Raw genomic sequence first — 21639 nt, 5'->3', positions numbered from 1 at the left:
AGCCTCTTTGCTTACCAAAAACAGCATTTAAAAAAAAAAAAGACTTTAGAACTGTTGTATCATTTTTGTACTCTGGACTCAGCTTTTTATTGGTGCTATAAACTACATCTTATTTGCAACAATCCAATTCTTCATTTTATCAGTATTTCCTGAGCTGAAGAGATTTGGGGGGGGAGTTAGAAAAGGTGTACATAGTAGCCTACAAAACACATATTTAAATTGATGCTGTAACCAGTGTAATAGCTGACATTTCTGGATAAATGAATATTACTTCTATCATGAATAAATGCTTATCAAAACAGGTGTAATGCACAACTTGCCCCCTCAGTATAGATCTGATGGTGCATTTGCTTGCCTCAAGGGAGTGAATGTCCTTGCAGCAGAACTCAGTAAGGATGGTGATCTTGTTTTTGGAAAAAATAGTCAGGAAAGCGAAAAATCTTAGCACTTGTACACTAAAGCTTCAGGTATTAAATCAAGGAGTAGAAACAATGCACTGTAAGTTAAATGAGCAGTTCCATTTTGTAAATAAAGAGTAGCTCAAGATGCAGTTGAAGTGAAGAGACCAGGGAAAGGTACTAAATTTGAAAAACTTCAATATAACAGCTCACACAACTCTGCTGCCAGTCACATGAATTGAAATAACACCTTCCCTCCTATGACCACAAAACTTAGGAATTAATAAATTTCCATAGCTTCTTGCTAAAAAGAGAAGACGAGGAAAATTTGTGAAAGGAGTATAAAGAGGACAGTTGATATCTCTGTCTTTAAGAGGATACTTAGCAGTTCTTGAAGAAGGGAAGAGAGAAAAGAGTGATGGAGGCATAATTTCGGTAATGTAGGAGAATGTTTCCAAAGAAGAGACAACTCTGAAGAAGTGTTACTAGCTCTCAATAAGATTAACTCATTCTTTACTTTGGTAGTTTTTATACTGTGAGAGAGAAGGGTCTCCAACGCAGTCTCCAACCTCAGTACTGAGAACATGTATGAAGCTCCCAGCTGCCACGTGAGGTGCGTTCTGGAGAGCGATTTTACCAAGAGTCTCATGTCCCGTCTTGTGCTTGCAGTCCTGCAGGAGATCAGCAGTCTTCTAGCCATGTATATCGGATAATAATATTTTATGCCTCTGGAATGTATCCTCTAATAAAGGAGTGCCATTTAAATTGGGGCTTTGCAAGCCTGCACATGGCAGGTGAGGCTGTGTGCCCCAGGAAAAGCAGGTGCAGCATGACAGCAGCCAGGAAGAAGGATTCAAGCCTTTCTGAGGACCAGTTCAGCAAATAAATAGAAGTAGAAATAGGAATAAAAACAGTTTCTCACACCTTCTTGCCACAAGCAGTTATAGCCAGTGGTATGATGTCGCCTTCAGAACCAAAGTAAGATCCAGATTGCTCCTTTATTCTGCGTGGTGTTAATCCAGATCTAAACAAATGCAACAGAAACAAGTACAATCCAGCTTTACACTAATGGAAACCAGTCTCTTGATTTAAAACTTTTTTGCAATATTCAGATAAGCATGTTTGGAAATTAATTTATGGTTGAGAAGCACCCAGGAGAACAAAAAACTGATGTAAGCTGAAATGCCCATCCCTGATAACAACACCGATCTTCACTGTGGTAAATGCCAATCCATGATAAATCCCTAATGATCAGTGGCAATAAACAGGGCTCACAACAGAGCATGTTCCCTTAGAGGGAAGGAACGCCTTTAGTAGCCCAGCAGGGGCTTTTCATGCTGTTATTTACTTTGGCAGTGAAAAGTGAGCACCACCCTGAAATGCTTGAGAGCCTAATCACAGGAATTACCTTCCCAGCGAAGAAGGAGAAGGATCATGTTGCTGTATAAGTTGACAGGGACCATCTCAGGAACAGAAATCTTGTAGAATTCTGTAGTCTTCCATTCAAAGTCTGACTCAGGAAATTTGCTGAACGGCCTCAGTCTTTATCATGCATGGGCCCGGGGGACAGTCAGAACTCCCCAGGATATACAGAGCACAGCTGTTCTAACATGTTTGTACAAAACCACTTTTTTTTTTTGCTACCTAACCTTGACCATTCCCCCAGAAATCTTATTATTTTAAAGGAAACATTTTCTGAAAGCCCATTCAGCCCAGGACAGACTGTCTGATCAAAAGGTTAGAGAGAACAATGTGAAAATCACAGGTTTAAATCACTATACAGGTGTTTGCATACTCCAAGTGAATATATTCACCACTGGGCTGGCCTTCTCTTGCTTCTCCACAAAAAATCAAAATGCCTTGATTTCAGTTTGACACGGATTTCAAACTAAGGGGAGACTCTTACCCCGTACAGTATTAATGTAGTGCCAGACAGTATCTGCTATATCATTTGATCTCAGGAGAGTTCAAATATGAAGATAGAAACTCAGAGAGATGAGTTACTACTCTTGAACCTTAGCTATGTAAACCTGGCAGAACTGAGTGAAAAATCAAGCCTCGTGATTGTACATGAAATGTGTGGTTTTAAAATGTTTTTATTTGCCCGTTAAAGGAGTGGAAATATGGATATAAAAGCTTTGTGCTTTCACCCCCCCTTTACTATAAAGAGTGATCCCAGAAAAATGTTATGTGGGAACAATGTCCAAGTGTTACCACCATTCAGATCTGGAAAATCAGCTGTCTTATCATTTCTGGGTTTAGATTGTACCAGCCTCATTTATCAGGGACTTTCTTCAAGTTCTGCCTAGAACCAGACTACAGCTTGAAAAAGTTAGCAAAGAGGGTTCACAAATGGGATCTATTTAAGCAAATGTTTTTTGAAGAAATGCATGTTTGTCTTTGTTTAATTCTTAGTGGGAGGGATTTTCATTTTAAATTATAAAAATCAAAAGTTGAAAAACGTTCTAAAAAGCTTTGAATTCATTTTTTTTAAAACCATTTACTTTGGGAAAACGTGTATTCCCAATGATCCTTACTACTGCCCTGGAAATAAAAGAGGAAAGGAACAAAAAGAAATCTTCCCCTTTTTGTCATTTTCAAATTCTGTTGGGAACAAAAGTAATTTTTTCTTGTAAACTTTTCTATAAAAGTGGTGTGAAAAACAAAATTGATGGAGAATTTTCAGCAAGCTAATGATTTTGCACCATCATTTATTTCCTCTATTGTAAACAATGGAGAGATTATCCTGGTTCTGGATCTGTCTTTTCCCCTTCTCCTAACTGCCATATACTCTTGAGGAAAAACCCATCCCTCTTTAAGCCACACAAAATCTGCAATAATATTGCTGGGCTACAAAGCCAGGTTTGGCCCATTGTCCTTTTGTTTTCTAATTGAAACTTAGAACAAAGGCAGTTTCATGATCAACATACATAGGTGCACAGACATGCCAACAAATGCAGACATGCCATCCAGGGACTGCAAAAAGCCTATTGTGTGCAAACGTAAAATTGGAAAGCTCAAAAACTTGATTTGGCTTTTTTTTTTTAACGCTTTTATGTTTTCTAAAGTGGCAGACTGGCATGCCATATAGATGGGGCACAGTAAAGATCTGTGTTAATAAAATAGACTGAGTTTGAATCATCATTTACTTTCTACCCTGAATCCAAACTCACTAGGTACTTTCCATGTGCTAGGAAAGATCCGTGCTTAGTTGCTGACTGGGGTTAAACGACGACGGGATCAAACCATACACAGTATACATTGTTGTGATGCATGTTCTGTGCTTTTAACATGTTTTCTCTGGTCTGATACAATAGTTTCCAGCCTTTTTCAACTTGCAGACTTTTAAAGATTTTTAAAGGGAGGGGAAAATCCCTCCATTGTAGACTAAAATAATTTGGCAATATGCTTCTTTTACTTACCACAGGTTCCTCAGAAAATCTGTGGTTGAAAATGGTGGGTGAAACGTACTTCATCCACAATAGGCCCCAAATTGTCAGGTTACAAAACAGAAAAATGAACATATTGAATACACATTTAAAATCTCCTTATACCTCAATTCTTTTTTTCCCTGAGTGATCATTTGCTTCTGTGCTAAATCAGAATCCCTGACAATTGAAGCATGTTCTCTTGGTGACCTGCAAAGCTATATCATTGATAAATTTCTTAGAAGATGTGCTCATTGTGCTTGCTTCTGGTGCTGGGGATCCCCTGCCCAGAATCAGGAGCCCTGCTGTCTGAGAAGCTGCGCATGGCACTCTACACTTTATTAACATGAGTATCTCGGGAAGCTCCCTTTTTCTCTTGCACCTGGCATGACCACAGAGGGTCTGCATACACTGTAAGCACCACCTCAAGAGCGAGTATAAACCCACAAAATCCATTAAGTCATTGACTTTTGCTCAACATACTTGGTTTTCTCTTGGTCTAGGAAACCAGTAGTTTCAGTTCAATTGTGTCAACACAGCATTTAGGACAAGCCAAGTTCTGGAGAAGTTATACTGCAAATTCCCCTGCATATTGGTTAGAAAACCTTCTAGGGATGGCTACTAGGCCTTCTGGGATATGTGAAAACTAGTGACACCTGCTTATATTTAACTGTGCATGCTAGATCAATCTGGACTGCGTGAGCAAAGGAATGTTGGCCACTGCTGATGCTCTGGGCCTGCCCCCAAGCTGCTCTGGAGCTCAGCTTGTATGTAAACAATGTGGATAATGAGGAAATTATTGTGAAAGCAAATTTAGATCTCAACAGTATAGATATGGCTAGAGAGCTTGGGGGTGGGTTACAGAAGATGGACCACAAACAGTATAGACTCAGTTGCAGTTCAGCTGTCCCTGCAGCAACAGTTCTTGTGCTTTCTTCACTTACTGCCCCTGCAGTGGTCCGCAGTGCTTGGCCAGGTTACTTGGGCTGGGTATGAGCTATGGGCTTTAGGCACAATCTTGTGTTAAATGTCATTCTCTGTGCCCAGGTACTTTCGGGAGATGTTCTTGCACTATGTACAAACTCACCTGAGTAACAGAGCATCAGTGGCACTTCTGTTCCTAAAGTCTCCTGAAAATCCTCTCTGAGCTGTGAAATAATCCTTGATCCAAAAATGACCCTTCGAAACTTAGCAGGGAAAAGGACTTGCAGGGCAGGAATGTATAGAGCTGGAGAAGGGGAGAGCAAAAGAAAACTGCTCTCAGAGACCCTTCAGTCACCCTCCCGTGCATTTCCCATCCTGCTAATGAGAATCCCTCTCTCTGTATAGGAGGTGAGTTGCTGCAAGCTGTAGTTGAGCCCAGTAGAGATTTTCCATCAGGATTTTTTTGCCGATGTGTGTTTTTAATTTTCTGTCAAGATGGCAGACAGAAATCAGGCTTATTTGCCAACACTCATCATTTTCTGAGGCAGATCTCCAAGATAAGTGTTGTCTCCAGCTTTTGTCCTGTATGGCCTGTTGCACTGCAATTCTCCCTGTGTTGCTTTTTGTAATGGTGCTTAAACTTGCAGGCTTTGGACTGGCAGCAGGTAGAACTGGTTGAATTTTTTGTTTGAAATACTAATTGCTTGGAATTTTGACCATGGATATGGCTGGTGAGCAACTCACAAATCAAATCTTGTTTTCTTTGGGGCTGCCAGAAAGGCTTTTTTTGCATGCTGCCAGTTCTTTGTAAACAGTTTGCTTTGACTTTTCTCCATTATTTGTATTGGCAGCACCACAGACAGGTCATCTGGCATTGGTTTTGTCCCTTTGCTGCCTGGCTGACTGAAACATTTGATGTGTGAGGTTAGCAACTAATGCATTTTCTGGTGCATATTTTTTGTCTAAAAGACACTGGTGCTGAAACTGTTTTATAGGTTCACAGGTGGGCTTGCAAACAGTCAGTAGTTTTCTAAAAGCTAGGGGATAGACAATTATTTGATCCTGTGAATCAAACTTTGCATTCTCTTAAATAAAATACTCAAGGACTGGTTTCCTTTGTCTTTGACCAAGCAGATTGGGCAGTGGGCTGACTGAGTAACTAGCAGCATCAAACAAGAGACTCAGTCCAGCTCATAGCTTTGCCGCTGTATGCAGCATATGTTGCAGACAACTCTTACCTAGAAGACAAAATGAAAGGGATTATTTGTCATGCCAGCACTGGGAAGGAGAAGGGTCTTATGGATGAAAGTTACTTAGTTTAAACTCACAGCGATACCCCTCAGGGTGGCAGTGATCAGGACCATCTGCTTCATGGCTGTGTTCCCTGGCAGATGCTGTGGTTTGCTGGACAGCTGGGGTTGCCTAATTGCCATGGGTGAGGGAGGAGGGTGGGGGGAGAGAGAAGGAGAGGGAGAGATGACAGCAGGTCACCTTTGCAAACAGGTCTGTTAACATCTCAGCCTTGATGCCATTAGAGGTGAGTCTGACATGGGTGACAACTCCTGGTTATGCCAGCCAACTCCTGCTGTACAGCCTGACCTACACCAAGATGTAAAATGTGCCCAAGCATCAATGCGCATAAAAAGCTGCATGGAGGACAGGGGGACTTCAAGAGGTCACAGGTGTGTTTTGTTTGGATCTGTCTGTCACCAAAGCTTACATTATCAGGGGCAGTCCCAGACACACAAGACAATGCACAGGTCCATCCCCAGCCCTTGGACAGGGCTGCTTGCTAGTAACTATTAGGCAGTTGTATTGCAGAGCACCAAGATAGCATCAGGGTCTTAGTGTCTGTACAGGCTTGTCTCTGAGCAGAGGTAGCCAGCTGTCTACAGCTGCTGAAGAGTCCCGCTCCTCCTGTCTACATGGTAATAGTAAAGGCAACAAGCCCAAGTCTTCAGCCACCTCCTCCCAGTCTCTGTCCCCCACCAGAACAGCCCAGGCCCTCCTCTCTGGACCAGTACAATTCAGTTTGTCCTGCACTGTTAAGGATCAGTATTTTATAATGCTCCATATGCATATATAGCTTTATTATAATTATTGCTATTTATTATTTGCACTGTGATAAACCTTAGAAGCTGTAGCAAGCCTCCCATTGCATGGAATGCTATATAAAGCCAGAAGGAGAGAGGAAAGGCAGTCCTTAGCTGTACAGCTTTTATATTAATGAGTACAAATAGCCAAGATATCTTCTCTTGATCACTGAAGTCTCTTGGGACCTGGGAGATTGAGTTAGCAATGGTTTTTTGCATCCTGACATTACTCACCTTGCGGCACCCCAAAAGCAATGATCAGTTCCCCACAAGGCTTTTATTCATGCCCGAGGTTACTCACGGTGAGTTTCTCAATTGATGTGCAAACCATGGACTCAGGGCATTGAGTCAAGGGAGTGACTCAGGAGGCTCTGGTTGGTTCAGTAGCTGCCCAGCTCCATTCTGTAAAACCAAGGCACATAGGGAACTGCAGTTGCTACCCAGAAACAGGTGTGGTTTCTTCTTCCCTGTGCAAACCATCCTTGTGTGGGCCTGCACTATTCCAGTCAGCTTCTTGGCTGATTCACTAGCCGTGTAATTTATGTGTCAATCGAGACAGAATTATGAGACCAATGTACACTTCATCCTGTGCTCCACAGCTCCCTTTGAAGTTGAAGATAACAAGTTATCATCACTTGGCTGTTTCTAAACCATGAACACACCTTAAGCTGCTAGAGGACGGCCATGACAAAAACAGCTGGTTCAGCTTTGAGACTCTTTATCTTTGGGCTCCCCTTGCAGAGTGAGAAGTGATTTAGATGTGCTGTAGCACAGCCCCCTTCCAGGTGCAGTGAATGTGCAGTGCAGAGTTCTGCCTCATCTTCTCAACTTTTTCAGTGCCAGCATCAGCTGCTGTAAACTTTTGGAGCATCTTTCACCAGAGAAAATGGTGCTGTCTCCAACTATGATTTGATCACTCTAGCTGCCAGACTGAGGCATTGATTGAAAGCTCAAAGTCTGTGCAGCTTCTTCTTGTGCTGGGAACAGGGAAAGCAGCAAACTCTGCATCTGGTAGAACATTCCCAGGTACACCCAGCAGCAGTGTGACTCCATATCTACAGACTTCACCTTCTACAAGCAAAATTGAGCAGGAGAGATGGGGGAATGGGAGGATGGTGACTGTTACCTGCAAGAGGAGCTCAAGCTGCCTCTCCTGCTTTAACCACCGGTCCACACACCAGCACTGTTACTGCAGAAGTGGCAGCTGACGACCTGAAGCTAGGTCTACTGCAGTTCATTGCACTGTGCCAGCTAGACACCTGACTTTCAGTGGCTCTGAATACCTGAGGCAATCACTGACTTCAGTGAAAGGTGAAGCAGGTCAGGACCTCTCTAAATTATGTCCTTGATGTTGACACTTGCCCATTAGGAACCCAAGTGAACTAATCAGTGTGTTTCATCAGGCAGCATCCTCAACTTCATCTTCACCTAAATTTCCTCTTTTAAATGCAGAGTCAGTGGCTCTTAAGATGTAATTTATTTTCAGGTTCCTTTTAAGGCACCTCTATGTCATACCCCACCACCACCTTCTTTTTCTTCCCAGTAAGAAATGGGCAAAATGACTCATGAAGAGACGCTCCATGAACACTTTGTTCTCAAGAAACTTTAAACCAGTATCTGTCACTGACAACATTGCAGGGATTAAAATACTGTAATTTTCTTATTTTATCAAAATTGTGATGGCTACCTTTTGTTTATGCATATATAAAGAAAACTAGTAGACAAAGGTAGAGGGGGGAGAAAATTCCTCCAGTCCTGAGGAATTATCTTAAAATGTGAGGTCCCATCTCTTGCTCCAGTGAAGTCTGTGTGCCATTCCAATGAGTCTCTCTCATACTGGTGGGTCTTACAGAGCTAGAATAGCCCAGCGCATTCAGTGCTGTCTTTTCTGGAACAACTTCTGTCTGTGAGCAGCCAGGGTATGTCTGAAGCACACAGCTGTGGATTGTGCTGGAAGCAGACATAAAATGAGATGACCAAAGTGCAGGTTTAAAGTGCAGTTGACAGTAAGAGGGACAGTAATGTGTCATGTTCAAAGAGCGTGAAGTTCAAAAAGCTAAAGCCACTTTTTTCCTTTTGGTCAAGGCTTAAGCCAAGTGCAGTTTGGCCATGTCCCAGGCTGAGCTCTACACCTCTTAATGACTTAATTACCACATGCAGCTTGTTTAGGCAACTAAATGTCCATTGATTAGTGTTCAGAAGGCAAAGTCATGGATGCTTCCTCCATGCAGGGAGGAAATTATGCTTCATAAATATCTGTCTGACTAAAGATAAATATAAACACAAGTTCTGGGGTTTAGGAGACGCACTGATGAATTCTGAAGAAGTCTTGATCCCCATCAACAAACATGGGGCGTAGCCTTTGGAGTGGCAGTGTAATGCTGTATAGCAGCCATGTCCCTACACACCTTTGGAAATTTCCAGTATGGAACTTGAAAGAACAGAGTGCGATCTTGACAGTACGCAGCTACAGTCCCTCAAAAGGTCTGTGCAAAAATACACATGAAGCATCAAGTTCTTTCGCATTCAGTGGTACGAATCTGTCAAAATTCATGTAGGGTGAGAGAAGCCAAGGTGAATTCTGATTCTCATAAAGAAGCACAGGGCACCAAATGACACTGTCATGTTCAGTAGGAGGAAAAATCTTTACACAAGGTATAGTTAAGCTGTAAAAATCTTTGCTGTAGGACACTGTGCATCCTAAAATATTGTACAAATTCAAAAACTAATTGGACAAATTAATGGAAAATATCCATCAAGGAATGATTGCAATGCTGCTGCTTTTGACTTAGGAAGTGTCCAGTGTACACCAGGAAAATATCTGCCTATGCTTGTCCTGTTCACGTAGTTTTCCCAGGACTGTTAAAATGGGCCATGGTGAAAGACAGGGTCATGAGCTAGATGGAATTTTGCTTTGACCCACCGTGGCTGCTCTTGTGCTCCAGTTCCTATTCAGTGAGAAGTCTGTAGGTGGTATACATGGAAGAAATTTTGTTCCTTACTCAGTTTGGTGTATTTTTATTTATTAACAGTGCTGCCTTCTGAATAGAGTGTAAATATCTATGGGGCTGGCAAGGCAGTTCAGACCACTGACTTGGGCGGTTTTCAGCCAGTTTGTACTAGCTGGGAGTTTAGCCCCTTGTATTGCAAGCAGAAAAATATACTTAGCTTGCAGCCAGCTTTGCAGAGACATCAGCAGGTGCTGTGCAACTTTCTGTAAGAAAATGCCAAAACAGATCTCAGATCATGTATCAGAAAGCACTGCAATAACAGTTCATTTTCCCTAACATAAGCCTTCACACCTTTGCCTGGCATCTAAATAGTTAATCCACCTGAGCAAATAGGTAGGAGCATTTTTGCTTTCAATAAAGTTTGATTCCTGGAGGCAGATCTTTTTTTCCAGTGAGTGTCAGATAATTGGAAGGGTAGGGTGAGGCAGGAAACCACGACACGCCTTTGTTGGGACTTGTTTAAGAGCACGGGAATAGAAAAGCAGAAGAAGGGCGAGAATAAGACAGGTTAAATAAAGAAGAGGTGAGCATTTTTGGATGATCACTCAGATTCTACACACCTTTGGAAGGACATGATATAAAGTGTAGGTGGCAAATTTTGGTAGAAAGGAAACGGTTGAGGAGAAAAACAGATTCTCAGTTCAGTAACTAAAGCACTCCAGGTAAGTTACATTACTAAAAAAAAGAGAAGAAAGAAGTGTCCTGCATTTTCTCTCTTCCAGATTCCTTGCAGAACAAGGCTGTATTCTCAGGCAAAATAGAGGAGGTGTTACATTTTTCTGTGGGGAATATAATGTAAAAATAAGATTGTGTAAGAGCTGGGTCATTTGGGGTTTGTGTTTGTCAGTGAATATATCTTTTAAAATGAGTATCAGGTGAAAGGAGTATACCTGCTGGGAGGTAAGAAATGTGAAGCCAAGCTCTGGGTACATTTTTAATGCATTTTGTGAAACTGCCATGCAAATAGATAAAGTTTAGCTGAATGTTCTCTGTTCCGTAAGGGTACCAGCATGGTGAAATGCAGATCATCGATTGGCTGTTTTCAAAACTGAGCAGATCAGAAATGTGCTGGAGGAATAATGATTGTAAATTGAAGCTTCAGATGGTGGGTGCAGGGTGTAATATTAAGGAATTGATCTCTAGTCCTGAGAAAGCCTGGAACTGCTTCTGACTGGAAGTTTGTGTTGCCATGGACAAGCTTTGCTTTGTCTCAGACAGGTGGGTTTATTTATCAGCAGTGACTCATTGATTATGGACTTTGGGCCACATTTCTGTCATAGAAGATTAGGAGGCACTGTAAGGTGTTTTTGAAGCTTTGTGACAATAAGTCAGAAAAGTCTGATTTGAGAATCCGTTTGAATCCTTTCTGCAGCAGGTCTAGCAATTTGAACATAGTGGTGTAAGGTAAAAGACTGGTCTTCTTTTCCTGTCTTTGGACTGACTTGTAGAGTGACTTCGGGAAGGTTGCTTGTCCTTCTGTGACTAGTTTCTTCATCTGTGAAATGGTGACGGTAGCACTTTCATGTTCTGCAAACATTTTTTGTATAATAGCAGATTGTTTGTCTCCCTTTCTGTGCCAGAGGTGAGAAGCTTGTGCAGGTCAGAATGGCCTTGCTTTGGCCTGTTTCTCTTTGGGTAGCACAATTAAGTAGGCACGGTGAGGACACATTTTTGAAAGGAAGGCACCTGGCAGTGCAGAGTGAAGTCTGGGCAGTGCTTCTGCTTGTGCTCTGGGAAATGAGCCCATATTGGTGTCAAAGAAGCCAGGAGAGGTTGTGGGCAGAGCAGAATTTGGTTCCTACAGCACATCCAGGCTTTGGTTGGGCATCTCACCTGCTTCCCTGGCATTAGCATCATTTCAGTGAGTCTACAAAATGAGCAGATTTGGAAGCATGATTTAGTTGATTCGATTCTGATTGTGTTGGTTTTGGTAGAATAACTGGAAAGGAACAGCTTTTAAAGCAGAATGAGTAGGTCGGATTCCTAGACTATGGGGTAAAAGAGAGATAAGGGGCCATTTTTGAACCAGTTCTATTAGTCCCAGGACAATGGCACCTGAAAGGCTTGATTAAGAGGAAGAGACATTTGATATGATGGGAGCCATGGCATTTGCTTTTAACATAGTCAGTGACACAGTTTGGAGGCATCTACTGAGTCTCAGAGTATTCATGATCAAAGGGTTCCACTGACATGAAATATTATTAATCTCAGCACCTCCTGGTGCCTCTTTCTCCTAATGGAGTGTCTCACAGCAGGAGCCTTATGCTGTGAGAATGTAACAGCATTCTGACATGAAAACTGGAAGGACATTGTGGAGGAATAAAAGAATCTGAAACGTGCCTGCTTTCATTTTTCCATTAAAATATGTCTTTGTGGCTCTTCCCCTGCCCTTTGAAAAATGTCTGTAATAAACTTTATTACCATTGCACATGATACCTAACTTCTAAAATAATAAGAGGAGTTTGAATGTCCCATTTCAGACTGGCTTAGCATCCTTGCCAGTGTGCTGCACTGCAGTCAGGTGGAACAGGGGGCACCCTGCAGTGTCGGGCTTATGCGGAAAGCACAGATCTAAGCATGCCTTGCAAAACTGGGCAGCTATTACTATCCTGCTTTTCAGTTCTATACAGAGAGGAAGCAGTGTGCACAAGTGTGGCAGTGCTAGACCTCTCCTGGTTCCTAGTGCCATTAAGGACTGCAAGTTCCCTGTTTTTGTGGGTGCCACAAGTGCACTACAACCACTGAGCTTATGTTAAAGCAGCCATAGGGTTGCCGTGTCTTATGCTGCCTGCATTGTTTGAGAGTGATCTCACTTCACAAGTTCCTGCTTGTTGCTCAGAGATAATTGCAGGTGGCTTCTCCGATTCAACAGCACTATTGCTTTGCCACAGACATAACCCACAGCTATGTCTTTGTGAATTCAGATAGGAGCTGGTGAAATGAGTCAGTCCTGGCAGATAATGGAAATCCAGCTCGCTCAGCCTGCTGAAGCCTGGGCTGGCTTTTGCATTCCTGTGGCAAACACACATGCAACATCGATCAAAACACACCATGTGCTGGGGCTGGGCTGTGGGCATGTGTGGCTCCAAAGATGTGGTTTAACCTCTTGTTATTTTTTTTGGATTGGTATCAGAGCAGATATTCCCCTTTCTCAAGGGAAGGCAAAGATGCAGAAGATGCATTCACTCCATGGTAGTGCTGGCCTCTTCCAGCATCCATAACCAGCACTGTTTCCCAATAACAGAAAAGAAGGGGAGTTCTGGGGCTACAAAGCAGTAGGAAAGCACTTTCCAAATATAAGGCTGTGTTCCCTGCCAAAAACACTGGCAAAGCCAACAGTACTGACATCTAGACAACAGCTTCCAGCATCTGTTTTTAGGGAAGGAGCTTGCAAGACGCTTCCACTGTTGATGCAATGAGGAAGAGTAGCAGAGATATTGCCTTTCCTTGGAGTGAATGACCAGGAACCCTTCCATTGCAGGGGACTGTCATCCTGCTGGAACTCTCCTAACACATATAGCTCCGGTCTTGCATCTGCCTTGGAATCAGCGCACTGGATAATCCCTTGGAAATCCCCAGTGTTAGCAAGCACTGTAAGGGTTGGGTAGTATCCTGCCGCCAAGGTTGTGTAAGGAGTTGGGTGTGGCCTCAAGAGCCCCATTTACAGGGCTGCTTAGCCAAGCTCAGGGTCTGAGTTGCAGAGAGTGAGGGCTGTGGGCACTGTAGGTGTTCTCTGCAAAGTTCAGCTGAGTCCGTGATAGGAGGCTAAAGTGGCTTGACTGATAGTGTGCCTCCTACACTCAAATTGTTCCTGTCCAGCTCTGGGAATAGGGGGAGCTGCTCAGAGACAGAACTGAATCTGAACTTCAGATATTCCTGCAGATTCTCTGCTGCATCCTGCCTTGTGTCATTATTTATGCATGGGCAGTACAAGCATAACATTAAGGGGGCTACTTAGTAGAAGGGTAAGTGGAATCATGGGGATCAAACTCAAATGATAGCTGAATTGGAGGGCACAGTCTTGGGTTCTGCCTCAAGCTGGGCTCTAAAACTTGGAAGGAATTTTGCCCAAAGCTTTTTTTTAGACTCAGCCTGTTAAGTGTGTAGTTTTTGGTACAGCTGGGCCTTAAGTTTTAAGGAGGAGTCTTCAAATGCAGTGGAGAGTTTTGGCCTATTATCACCTTGTGCACAGATTAAGATCTCTTCCTTCTCATTGTTTGCGGCTGCACAAGATGAAATGTTATCTTAGAGAGACTAGGAGTGAGCAACTGTGTATTTCCTTCTGACAGAAGTGTTTTCTCTTCTGGCTGATGTTTCTTTTCCATAATCACAACGTTTCTTTGTGGTATTCGTGCCTTGGCAGACAGTCATACCTCTGCTAGAGATTGTAATTTTGACTAGAGGGGGATCCAAGTCATGAAGAAGAGTATACACAGCATTCACAGCAGTGATTCCAATACTGTGTAGACTGACTTGAGCTGGCATTAAATTAGATCAGATTCCAAAGCTGCAGACAGGGCCTCCAAACCATCTCTGCTCTGCCTGTAAAGCAAGATAAAGCACTTTCTACCTTAAGTTTCTTGCTGCCGAAAGTAGCTAGTTTAAAGGCACCTCCAGTGTTTTTCTGCTTCACTAAAGTCAGTGCTGTGACTTTAGCATCAATGTACCCTAAGAATGCACTGTATTACTGTCAACAGTGCAACAATATCTCTGCTTAGGTTTTTCTGGCGGTACTGGCATGGTGTAGGTAGCTTACTCCTGCAACTGCCTACATTTCTAATCCTGTACTGTTGAGTCCTGCCCAGAGCAGATGTGTGGGGGTGTTGTTTGGATCCTGTGGTTTTGATCAAGCCTTTATAGGGGCACAACTAGAGACCACAGTGTAGTGCCACAAAGCCTGGATATAAATCCAGGTCTAAACTTCTCCAGCACTGAGTGGATTTGCTTCACTTGCCCCATCTCACCTGCTGGCTTTACAGCCCCTCCTGCTGTTTCAGCTCTGCTGCATTGTGCAGCATCCAGTTTTGTAGGCAAGTGGTGCTGGTCTATTAGTAATACTCACATGGCTCTGGAAAGCCACTGTAAACTCCCTGGCATAGAACTCTTCCAGGCAGTCTAGACCCCAGCTGAAGAGAGAAAAGTGGTGGGACTTGTGGGGAGCTGTTGTCATCTCCTACTATTCACAGAGCTCTGAGTGCAGTCTCTCTGCTTTCCCTGCAGGTGGCAATGGTATGGATTCCGTAACAAAGAAAACGAGGCAAGATGGATCAGAAGTTACTGAAAGACGTAAGGAGAACATTTTTTATTTTTATGTCACACACCAAAATCCCAGAAGTGGATGCCCAGTTTTGTAAGGGATTGAATGCTGACCAGAGGTCCAGAACTAAATTCTGCAACTAAATTCTGTTGAAGTCAGAATAAGGAACAGAATGGGCCAAGATCAGACATTTAAAGATGTGTAGCATGACCTGATTGTTTAACCACAGATGATTGCCCTGTGGTAGCATTTCTAGCCAGTAGTGCAGACATTTGGATTCTCCTCCTACCTCTGATATCAATGCCCTGTGTGGCCTAGAAAATGGTCTTTAGATACCTTTTTTGGCTGTGTGTAAAACAGAGGATAAGTTTCCTGCTGGCATTATGGGAATTAACTAGTAGGAAGCTAGTAAGGGGTCTGACCATGGGCTTTGCAGTTACAGCAATGGCTGTAGGTTCAGAAGTACTCAGAAATAATAATACTTCCATGTTTTACAGGGATCTTGTAAAGAAAAAAAGTCTTTCATGGCAGTGATGTTCTTAGTTACTGCAGAGTTAGAAAGGCCTGCAAACAAACACACAGCATTGTGCACTAATGAGACTGCAGCCCCCAGGCAGTGTGGTCTTAAGGGACTTTTCTTTAAATGAGTCAATCTTCTTTGAATGAGTCATGCTGTTCCATGGAAATTAAGTAGAACATTGATCTTGTTTGGCTATATTAACATGCCATTACTTCTGCACCCTTTTCTTTCCTCAGTTATTACAGAGACTGTAACCACAAGACTGACGTCCTTACCACCCAGTAAGTAATTGTCAGTCATTACTCTACTTCTGTGCCCCTCCATGCTATTTGACTGCATTATTTCCATAAATCCCTGGGTGCAACAAGTCTCGGTGCAGAAAGATTTGCACCCAAAGAGAAGCTATTTTCAGAAATGCCCCTCCCAAAATATGTGTTAGTGGAGAGAAGGAGCAGTATGTGGGGAGCCGTCTGGGTATTGTCAGAAACAAAGCCGCACAGTCCACTAAGACTGGTAGACCAGACTCTCCAAGGGCTTAAACCCAGATATAGGGTCTCCGGTGGTGACTGTCTCTTGGGGACAAGGGTCAAAAGTGATGGGTCTGCAGCCTCCACTGCTGGGGCTGCAGTGTATTCTGCTGTCATCTTACCCAGTTGACAACAGTGAGTGAATCTTTTGGGGTAATATCAGATGTCACAGGTGATTTCTACCTCAGTAGAGAAGTACAAGTACCAAGCAGGGAAGAATCCTCCATCCTCTTTATACCACCATATTCTTGATTAGCTTGCTGCAGCTGAGTTGGAAAGGAATTGCACTATCATCTCATTTATGATGAGGGTTAACAGGAGTATCCTTCAGTCCATGTACGGAGCAAAACTTGAATATAAACCTGCTGGGTCTGCAGTGTGAATGCTTATCTGCTCTGCCAAGACACTTCTCTGCAGTTCTGATATCTCACCAGACATGAAGCTATACTTGTAATTGAGTGTGAGGACAGTCTTGCAGTGTCCTTGCTCTTCTCATCTTTTACGCTGAGAGAATGTCTCATTTTGTGCTCATCTCTTCCAGAAGGAGGGAGCAGCAGTGGGCTCAAAACATCATCCCACACTGGAGGGAGCGGCGTGGAAAAGAGGTCTTACACCCACGGCAGCAGCTATGTGACTTCAAGTAAGGAATGAAGACATTGCACAGTGAGGAAACAGAGAGCAAAGGCAGGATAAATGGTCTGAGGAGAGATTCAGGGCAGGGAAGTAGGATGAGCCAGAGGTAAGGAAAACAGGGTTTATTAAAGTAGTGGCAAATACTCAAAGCAAAGGTATTCCTTCCCTAAAGTGGGGTGTGAGGATGGGTGAGAAATGGCAAACTTCCCATCTTCCACAGGGAAAACTTGATTTCAGGAGAACAACAACAAAAAATGCCATTCCCACTGTTGTTAAGAAGTCATTCGGAAACCAAATTTCCCTTCTTTCAGGATTTCCAAATCACAATCTTTCTGACCATTTTTGTTCAAAAGACAGTTTTGATTAATCTTTTTGTTGATCTTGCTGAGGATAGAGTACTATTAAAGAATTTCCTAGAAAATATTTTCTTTTGTGTGTGTGTCAATGGCTTTAGCACTTTGAACAGTCTGCCAGATTTTCTGGACGTGCTAAATCAGTACGTGCTGTCTACTCCATAAAAACAGGGTCCTTCTCTAACAGCATTCTTTGCCCAGCTGTTAGATTGTCATAGCAAAGTTTTCTGAAGAATAAGCTTCCTAGCCAGGTTTCTGGTGCACCCCTCTCTCTGTTCCCAGTGGGGCAGACTGTATAACTACGCTTGTAGAAAATACTCTCCGTGCTCCAGAAGAGCTGACAAACCAAAGGGAGTGAAGTGCAGTTTGGAAGCTCAACAGGAGAATTAGCCATACCCAATAGATTTGACAGACACCTCCATACCAATTAAAGGCCAGAGTGTGGAATCACTTTGCCTCAGGGCAGATGTGAAGTAACTCCAGTGAAGATGTCAGTCTAATTGTCTGGACTGGCACCAGTCTGAGAACTGAACCCGGCCCTGCAAACTCAGACGACTCTGCAGGATTGCCATCTTCATTGTTATTTCTTTGCAGTGTGTGGAGGAAGAGAAAAGTATCTGAACTTCAGAGACAATGAGTTCTTGAAGTTTCACAGAGCATTTTCTAATCTCTGCTTTCCCACTCTGCTTGCAGAATGCCTCCAACAGAGGCCTACTTGTCACAGTAGTTCTTTCTGCTGAATTAAGTGGAAAAGTTACAGAACAAAATAGGTCCTTGTAGAGGGGAAAGTTGGCAAGAAAACACTGTTGAGATCACAAGGGCACACTCTTTTTGCAGTGATGGGTAAACAATATCTAGTCTGATCCTGCTGATCAGCATGGATATGTTGCACTTTATGACAGGACTCCCTCTTTCCTGCACTCTGATCATACTCCAGCATTAGATTTCATACAAGAGTATGAACACGTAAGTTATGGCTGCTCAGTTCTTTCTCCACAGTACTGATGTGAATTAGGAAGGGAAATTCCTTCCTCTATATAAATATAACAACCACTAATAACCTCCAGGCTGCCTTGGGCCTGACACACACCTCAATCACTTCTCCAGGAAATGGACTGACTGAGGCATGACTAAGTGAGAGTGTGGATAGCTGCTTTGGCAGGGAAGTGGACTCATCGCTGCTTTCCCTTATCTCATGAACTGCATCCTTCAGCACTTTGAGTTTGGCTTAACAATCTCCCAGTTTTTGCAGCCTGTGTCGTATAACACTTGAGTTTACAGGTGGATCTGTATCCAGACCAAAACCCAGCACCATCCAGACCCAGATTTATTCCTGCTCAGGGGAGATGGCTCATTCATCCCCCTAGGCCAAAACCTGCTCTCATATATATCATTGACAAGATTTGTTTTGAAACCACAAAGATAACCAATACTCCTCTCTGCACTGAATGCTGAGATCAGTCAAAGTTAGACCCAAATGTCGTTCTTGCCCATCTCTGGTTGTGAGGTACCAATGCAAATTTGTCCAGCTCAGAAGACAGTAGCATAAAGCACCCAGGGCATCTAGGGTGTACATCCAGGGCATATCTTCAATTTGCTGAGGGCATTTTGTTTTACCTATAGGTGGAAGTGGCAGATTGAATTCATCATCATCCTCCGGCTACAGACAAACCCAGTCTCCCAGCTCTACTCTCACCAAATCACCTGGCTCAACATTTGAAAGAAAAACCTATGTCAACCGCCATGCAACATATGAAGGTATCACAGAACATGCCATAGAAAGGAGGCAATGTGTAGTCTGCACTCTGAGGTCACATTAATGCAGGATTGTCCCAAATAACACAAGAATCCCATTGTGGTTTTGCTAGGAAATAAGCCATCTGGGACACATTTTAATGATTAAGTCCTATATATATATATAGTAATGTAAAGGAGTTGTGGCATATTTTTGTTGAAAGGCATTAGCAGCTTTTTCATGTAATCCTGAATAGCTTTTTTTTAAATGGAAATGTTTATTACCCACTGGGATTAGACAGTTACCAGGAAGACATGTTTTGAAAGCTTTTAATGATCTTGTGCAAAGTATTAATGAACACCTTTCTGTTCTTTTCAGGGAGCTCCAGTGCCAACTCTTCTCCTGAGTTCCCCAGAAAAGAGTTTGGTATGTTCTTTTTAGAGCTGTCCCTCTGAACATTATGGCAAGGTCATGTGAGTTGGTGACTACGGTGGCTTTTTGCACATTGCTATGTCTTGCTCTACCTATGCTGCCTCTGTATTGGGCAGCCAGTGCAGCTCCATGACTTCGGAGGAGTTACGTGGGATTTACGTTAATAGCTGACAGCAGGGTCTCTAGCTGATACATATTCAAACAGAGGGTGCATACCGTATATTTGCTACCCTCAACTGCTTTTGTGATGCTCCACATAGGACATGGACAGGAGAACATAGACATGGGATGCTTCATAACATTTCCTCCCCCCCCCAGCCATAGCGGGGAGAACAGCTCCAAGCAATAAAGCCCAGACTTTTAGGATTTTGAGCCATTGCTGGATATACTTTTCTAGTAGTTCTTTTCTAGGCTTCAACATGTTTATATGGAAAGATGAACTGGCTACCAAGTGATATATTCACACTGAACATTGTCAGCAGGTATGAGCTTGCCCTGTCCAAACTCTGAGCTGCTGATTTTACTCAGTGCAGATAGTGAAACAATATGATAAGGCAGTCTTTCTGGCTCAGAGAGGAGGCAGAGTTTCACAGTGTCCAACCTTGGTCAGTGAGGTAAACAGGCCTATTAGCCTCCTTTTGGCCTGTTGAAATGGGAGATCACCATCTATAAACCTTTATGTGTACAAAAGGAAACAGCAGTTGGTCCAGAAATGCTAAAGCTGCTACTTATTCTTTAAGATACGTTATAGTCTAAAGGGGGCCTGGTAGAAACTCTAAGGGTTCAATTCCCCCAGCTGTGCCCCAAGTAAAGAAGGTTACTGTCTGAATCTGAGCACTCTGAGCAAGATCCATGTGTTCATTTTCAGAGATGTCACAGGCAGTAAAGCCTAATACTGCTTTTCTCTCATTGCTGTTCACAGCATCTGCCTCCACGAGAGGGAGAAGCCAAAGTCGAGGTGAGTGGTACTGTTCTTTTAGAAGTCTCCTTTGTTTTCTTCAGTATGATTCAGGGTGTGTTAAATGGACCTATTCCTTAGCTGCAATCAACCAGTTTAAGAGTAGAGCAGTCAGATGAGGTATGTGGATTTACACCACTGCAGATGTGAACCATTTATCTGTAAGCAATTGCTTAATCAAGCTTGGTGTAAAAATTAACCCTGGTGAAGGTCGTGGTGGCTTGAACTGTGTCAGAAAGGAGGATCTACTTGGTGACCTGGACATCTGGGGGCGTAGGACATAGTCTTCCATCTTGTCTGTTCACTACCATAAACTCAGTCCATCCATGCTCTGTGACCTGCCTCTGACATATTTACAGATCCTACTGCAATCTATCTTACAAACCATAAGGCCATGCCCTGATGTGGGGGTTAAAAGCGGCACGGACTCTGGCAGGCACGGCAACCAAAGACTTTTATTGCTCTTTGTTAGCATCTTTTATAGCAAGCAGAAGTACACACGCGCTACCTGCAGCTTGCAGATAGGTTATAGCCTTGTGTTCACGCGCATCTATGCTCTAGCAGATTGGCCCGTTCTTCCTGATCATGCGAAATGCCTTCATGGTCTTTATCTTGTTTTTCTCCTTCCAGCTGCACATTCCTTTCTCCGTTATTTTCTGCTTATGTGCCTTGTCATGCCAGGTGGTACAGTGTTTGCTCATTAAAATCAAACTCAGGAATGTCTGTTAGTGAGATTCCCATCCCCACACCCTGAAATGATCTCATGCTGGTAGTAAGGACATGGTGAGGAAATTATGGACTTGCTGTGGTCTGTTTAGCCAGATCACTGTAAAACTCTGCATTGTTTAAATCATTCAGCACTTCTAATAATTTATTAACAGCGTTGGGGAAAGCAGGAGTATATTGCTCTGTAAGAGTGCAATATCTGTTCCCAGTTGCTTGAAGAGGAAACTATAATGTCACTTTATCCAAGTTAATTTTAGCAGTGGGTATAAATCAAAGTGTTCTCTTGCACACTCCTCCTGGAGAGTGTCACAGTTACCAATTATTCTACCTCAGATCTTCACAGTCTCCTCTAGCACACTACATACCTGAGCTCCCAGCAGAACTAGGCCATACATAAAAAAACAGACACCAGAGAATCAGCTCCAGCTTCTCATATTACTTCAGAAAATAATTCCAATCCATCAGCTTCTCCACATGAATGCCAAAGCTAGTGTTTCTTTTATAGTGCATGCACTGTCAGATTTCATCTTGAGGAGCATGTTTCACATGTCCTGGCTGGCCAGTTTGCTTGTTGGTAGCAACCTTAAAGGCTTGCCCCAGCCAAATCACATTAAGTCTATAGTCTCTTGTGCTGGACAGTAAAA

At 43.0% G+C, this 21639-nt stretch overlaps 1 protein-coding gene across 1 annotated transcript in view; it reads left to right on the top strand.

Annotated features, from left to right (window-relative positions):
• The first annotated feature begins 10261 nt into the window (after nucleotides 1–10261).
• COL17A1 (collagen type XVII alpha 1 chain) overlaps nucleotides 10262–21639 on the top strand; it is a 43786-nt gene continuing 32408 nt past the window's right edge. Inside the window, exons 1-7 of the mRNA XM_076338955.1 lie at nucleotides 10262–10516; nucleotides 15075–15140; nucleotides 15868–15912; nucleotides 16700–16798; nucleotides 18768–18902; nucleotides 19258–19305; nucleotides 20234–20269. Of these exons, the coding sequence (XP_076195070.1) occupies nucleotides 15086–15140; nucleotides 15868–15912; nucleotides 16700–16798; nucleotides 18768–18902; nucleotides 19258–19305; nucleotides 20234–20269 (418 nt within the window). The 5' untranslated portion in view covers nucleotides 10262–10516; nucleotides 15075–15085. The remainder of the gene's footprint in view (nucleotides 10517–15074; nucleotides 15141–15867; nucleotides 15913–16699; nucleotides 16799–18767; nucleotides 18903–19257; nucleotides 19306–20233; nucleotides 20270–21639) is intronic.

The sequence above is a fragment of the Aptenodytes patagonicus genome, chromosome 5 (assembly GCF_965638725.1).
Source record: "Aptenodytes patagonicus chromosome 5, bAptPat1.pri.cur, whole genome shotgun sequence".
Classification (NCBI taxonomy): domain Eukaryota; kingdom Metazoa; phylum Chordata; class Aves; order Sphenisciformes; family Spheniscidae; genus Aptenodytes; species Aptenodytes patagonicus.
This window is presented reverse-complemented; position numbering and strand designations above follow the sequence as displayed.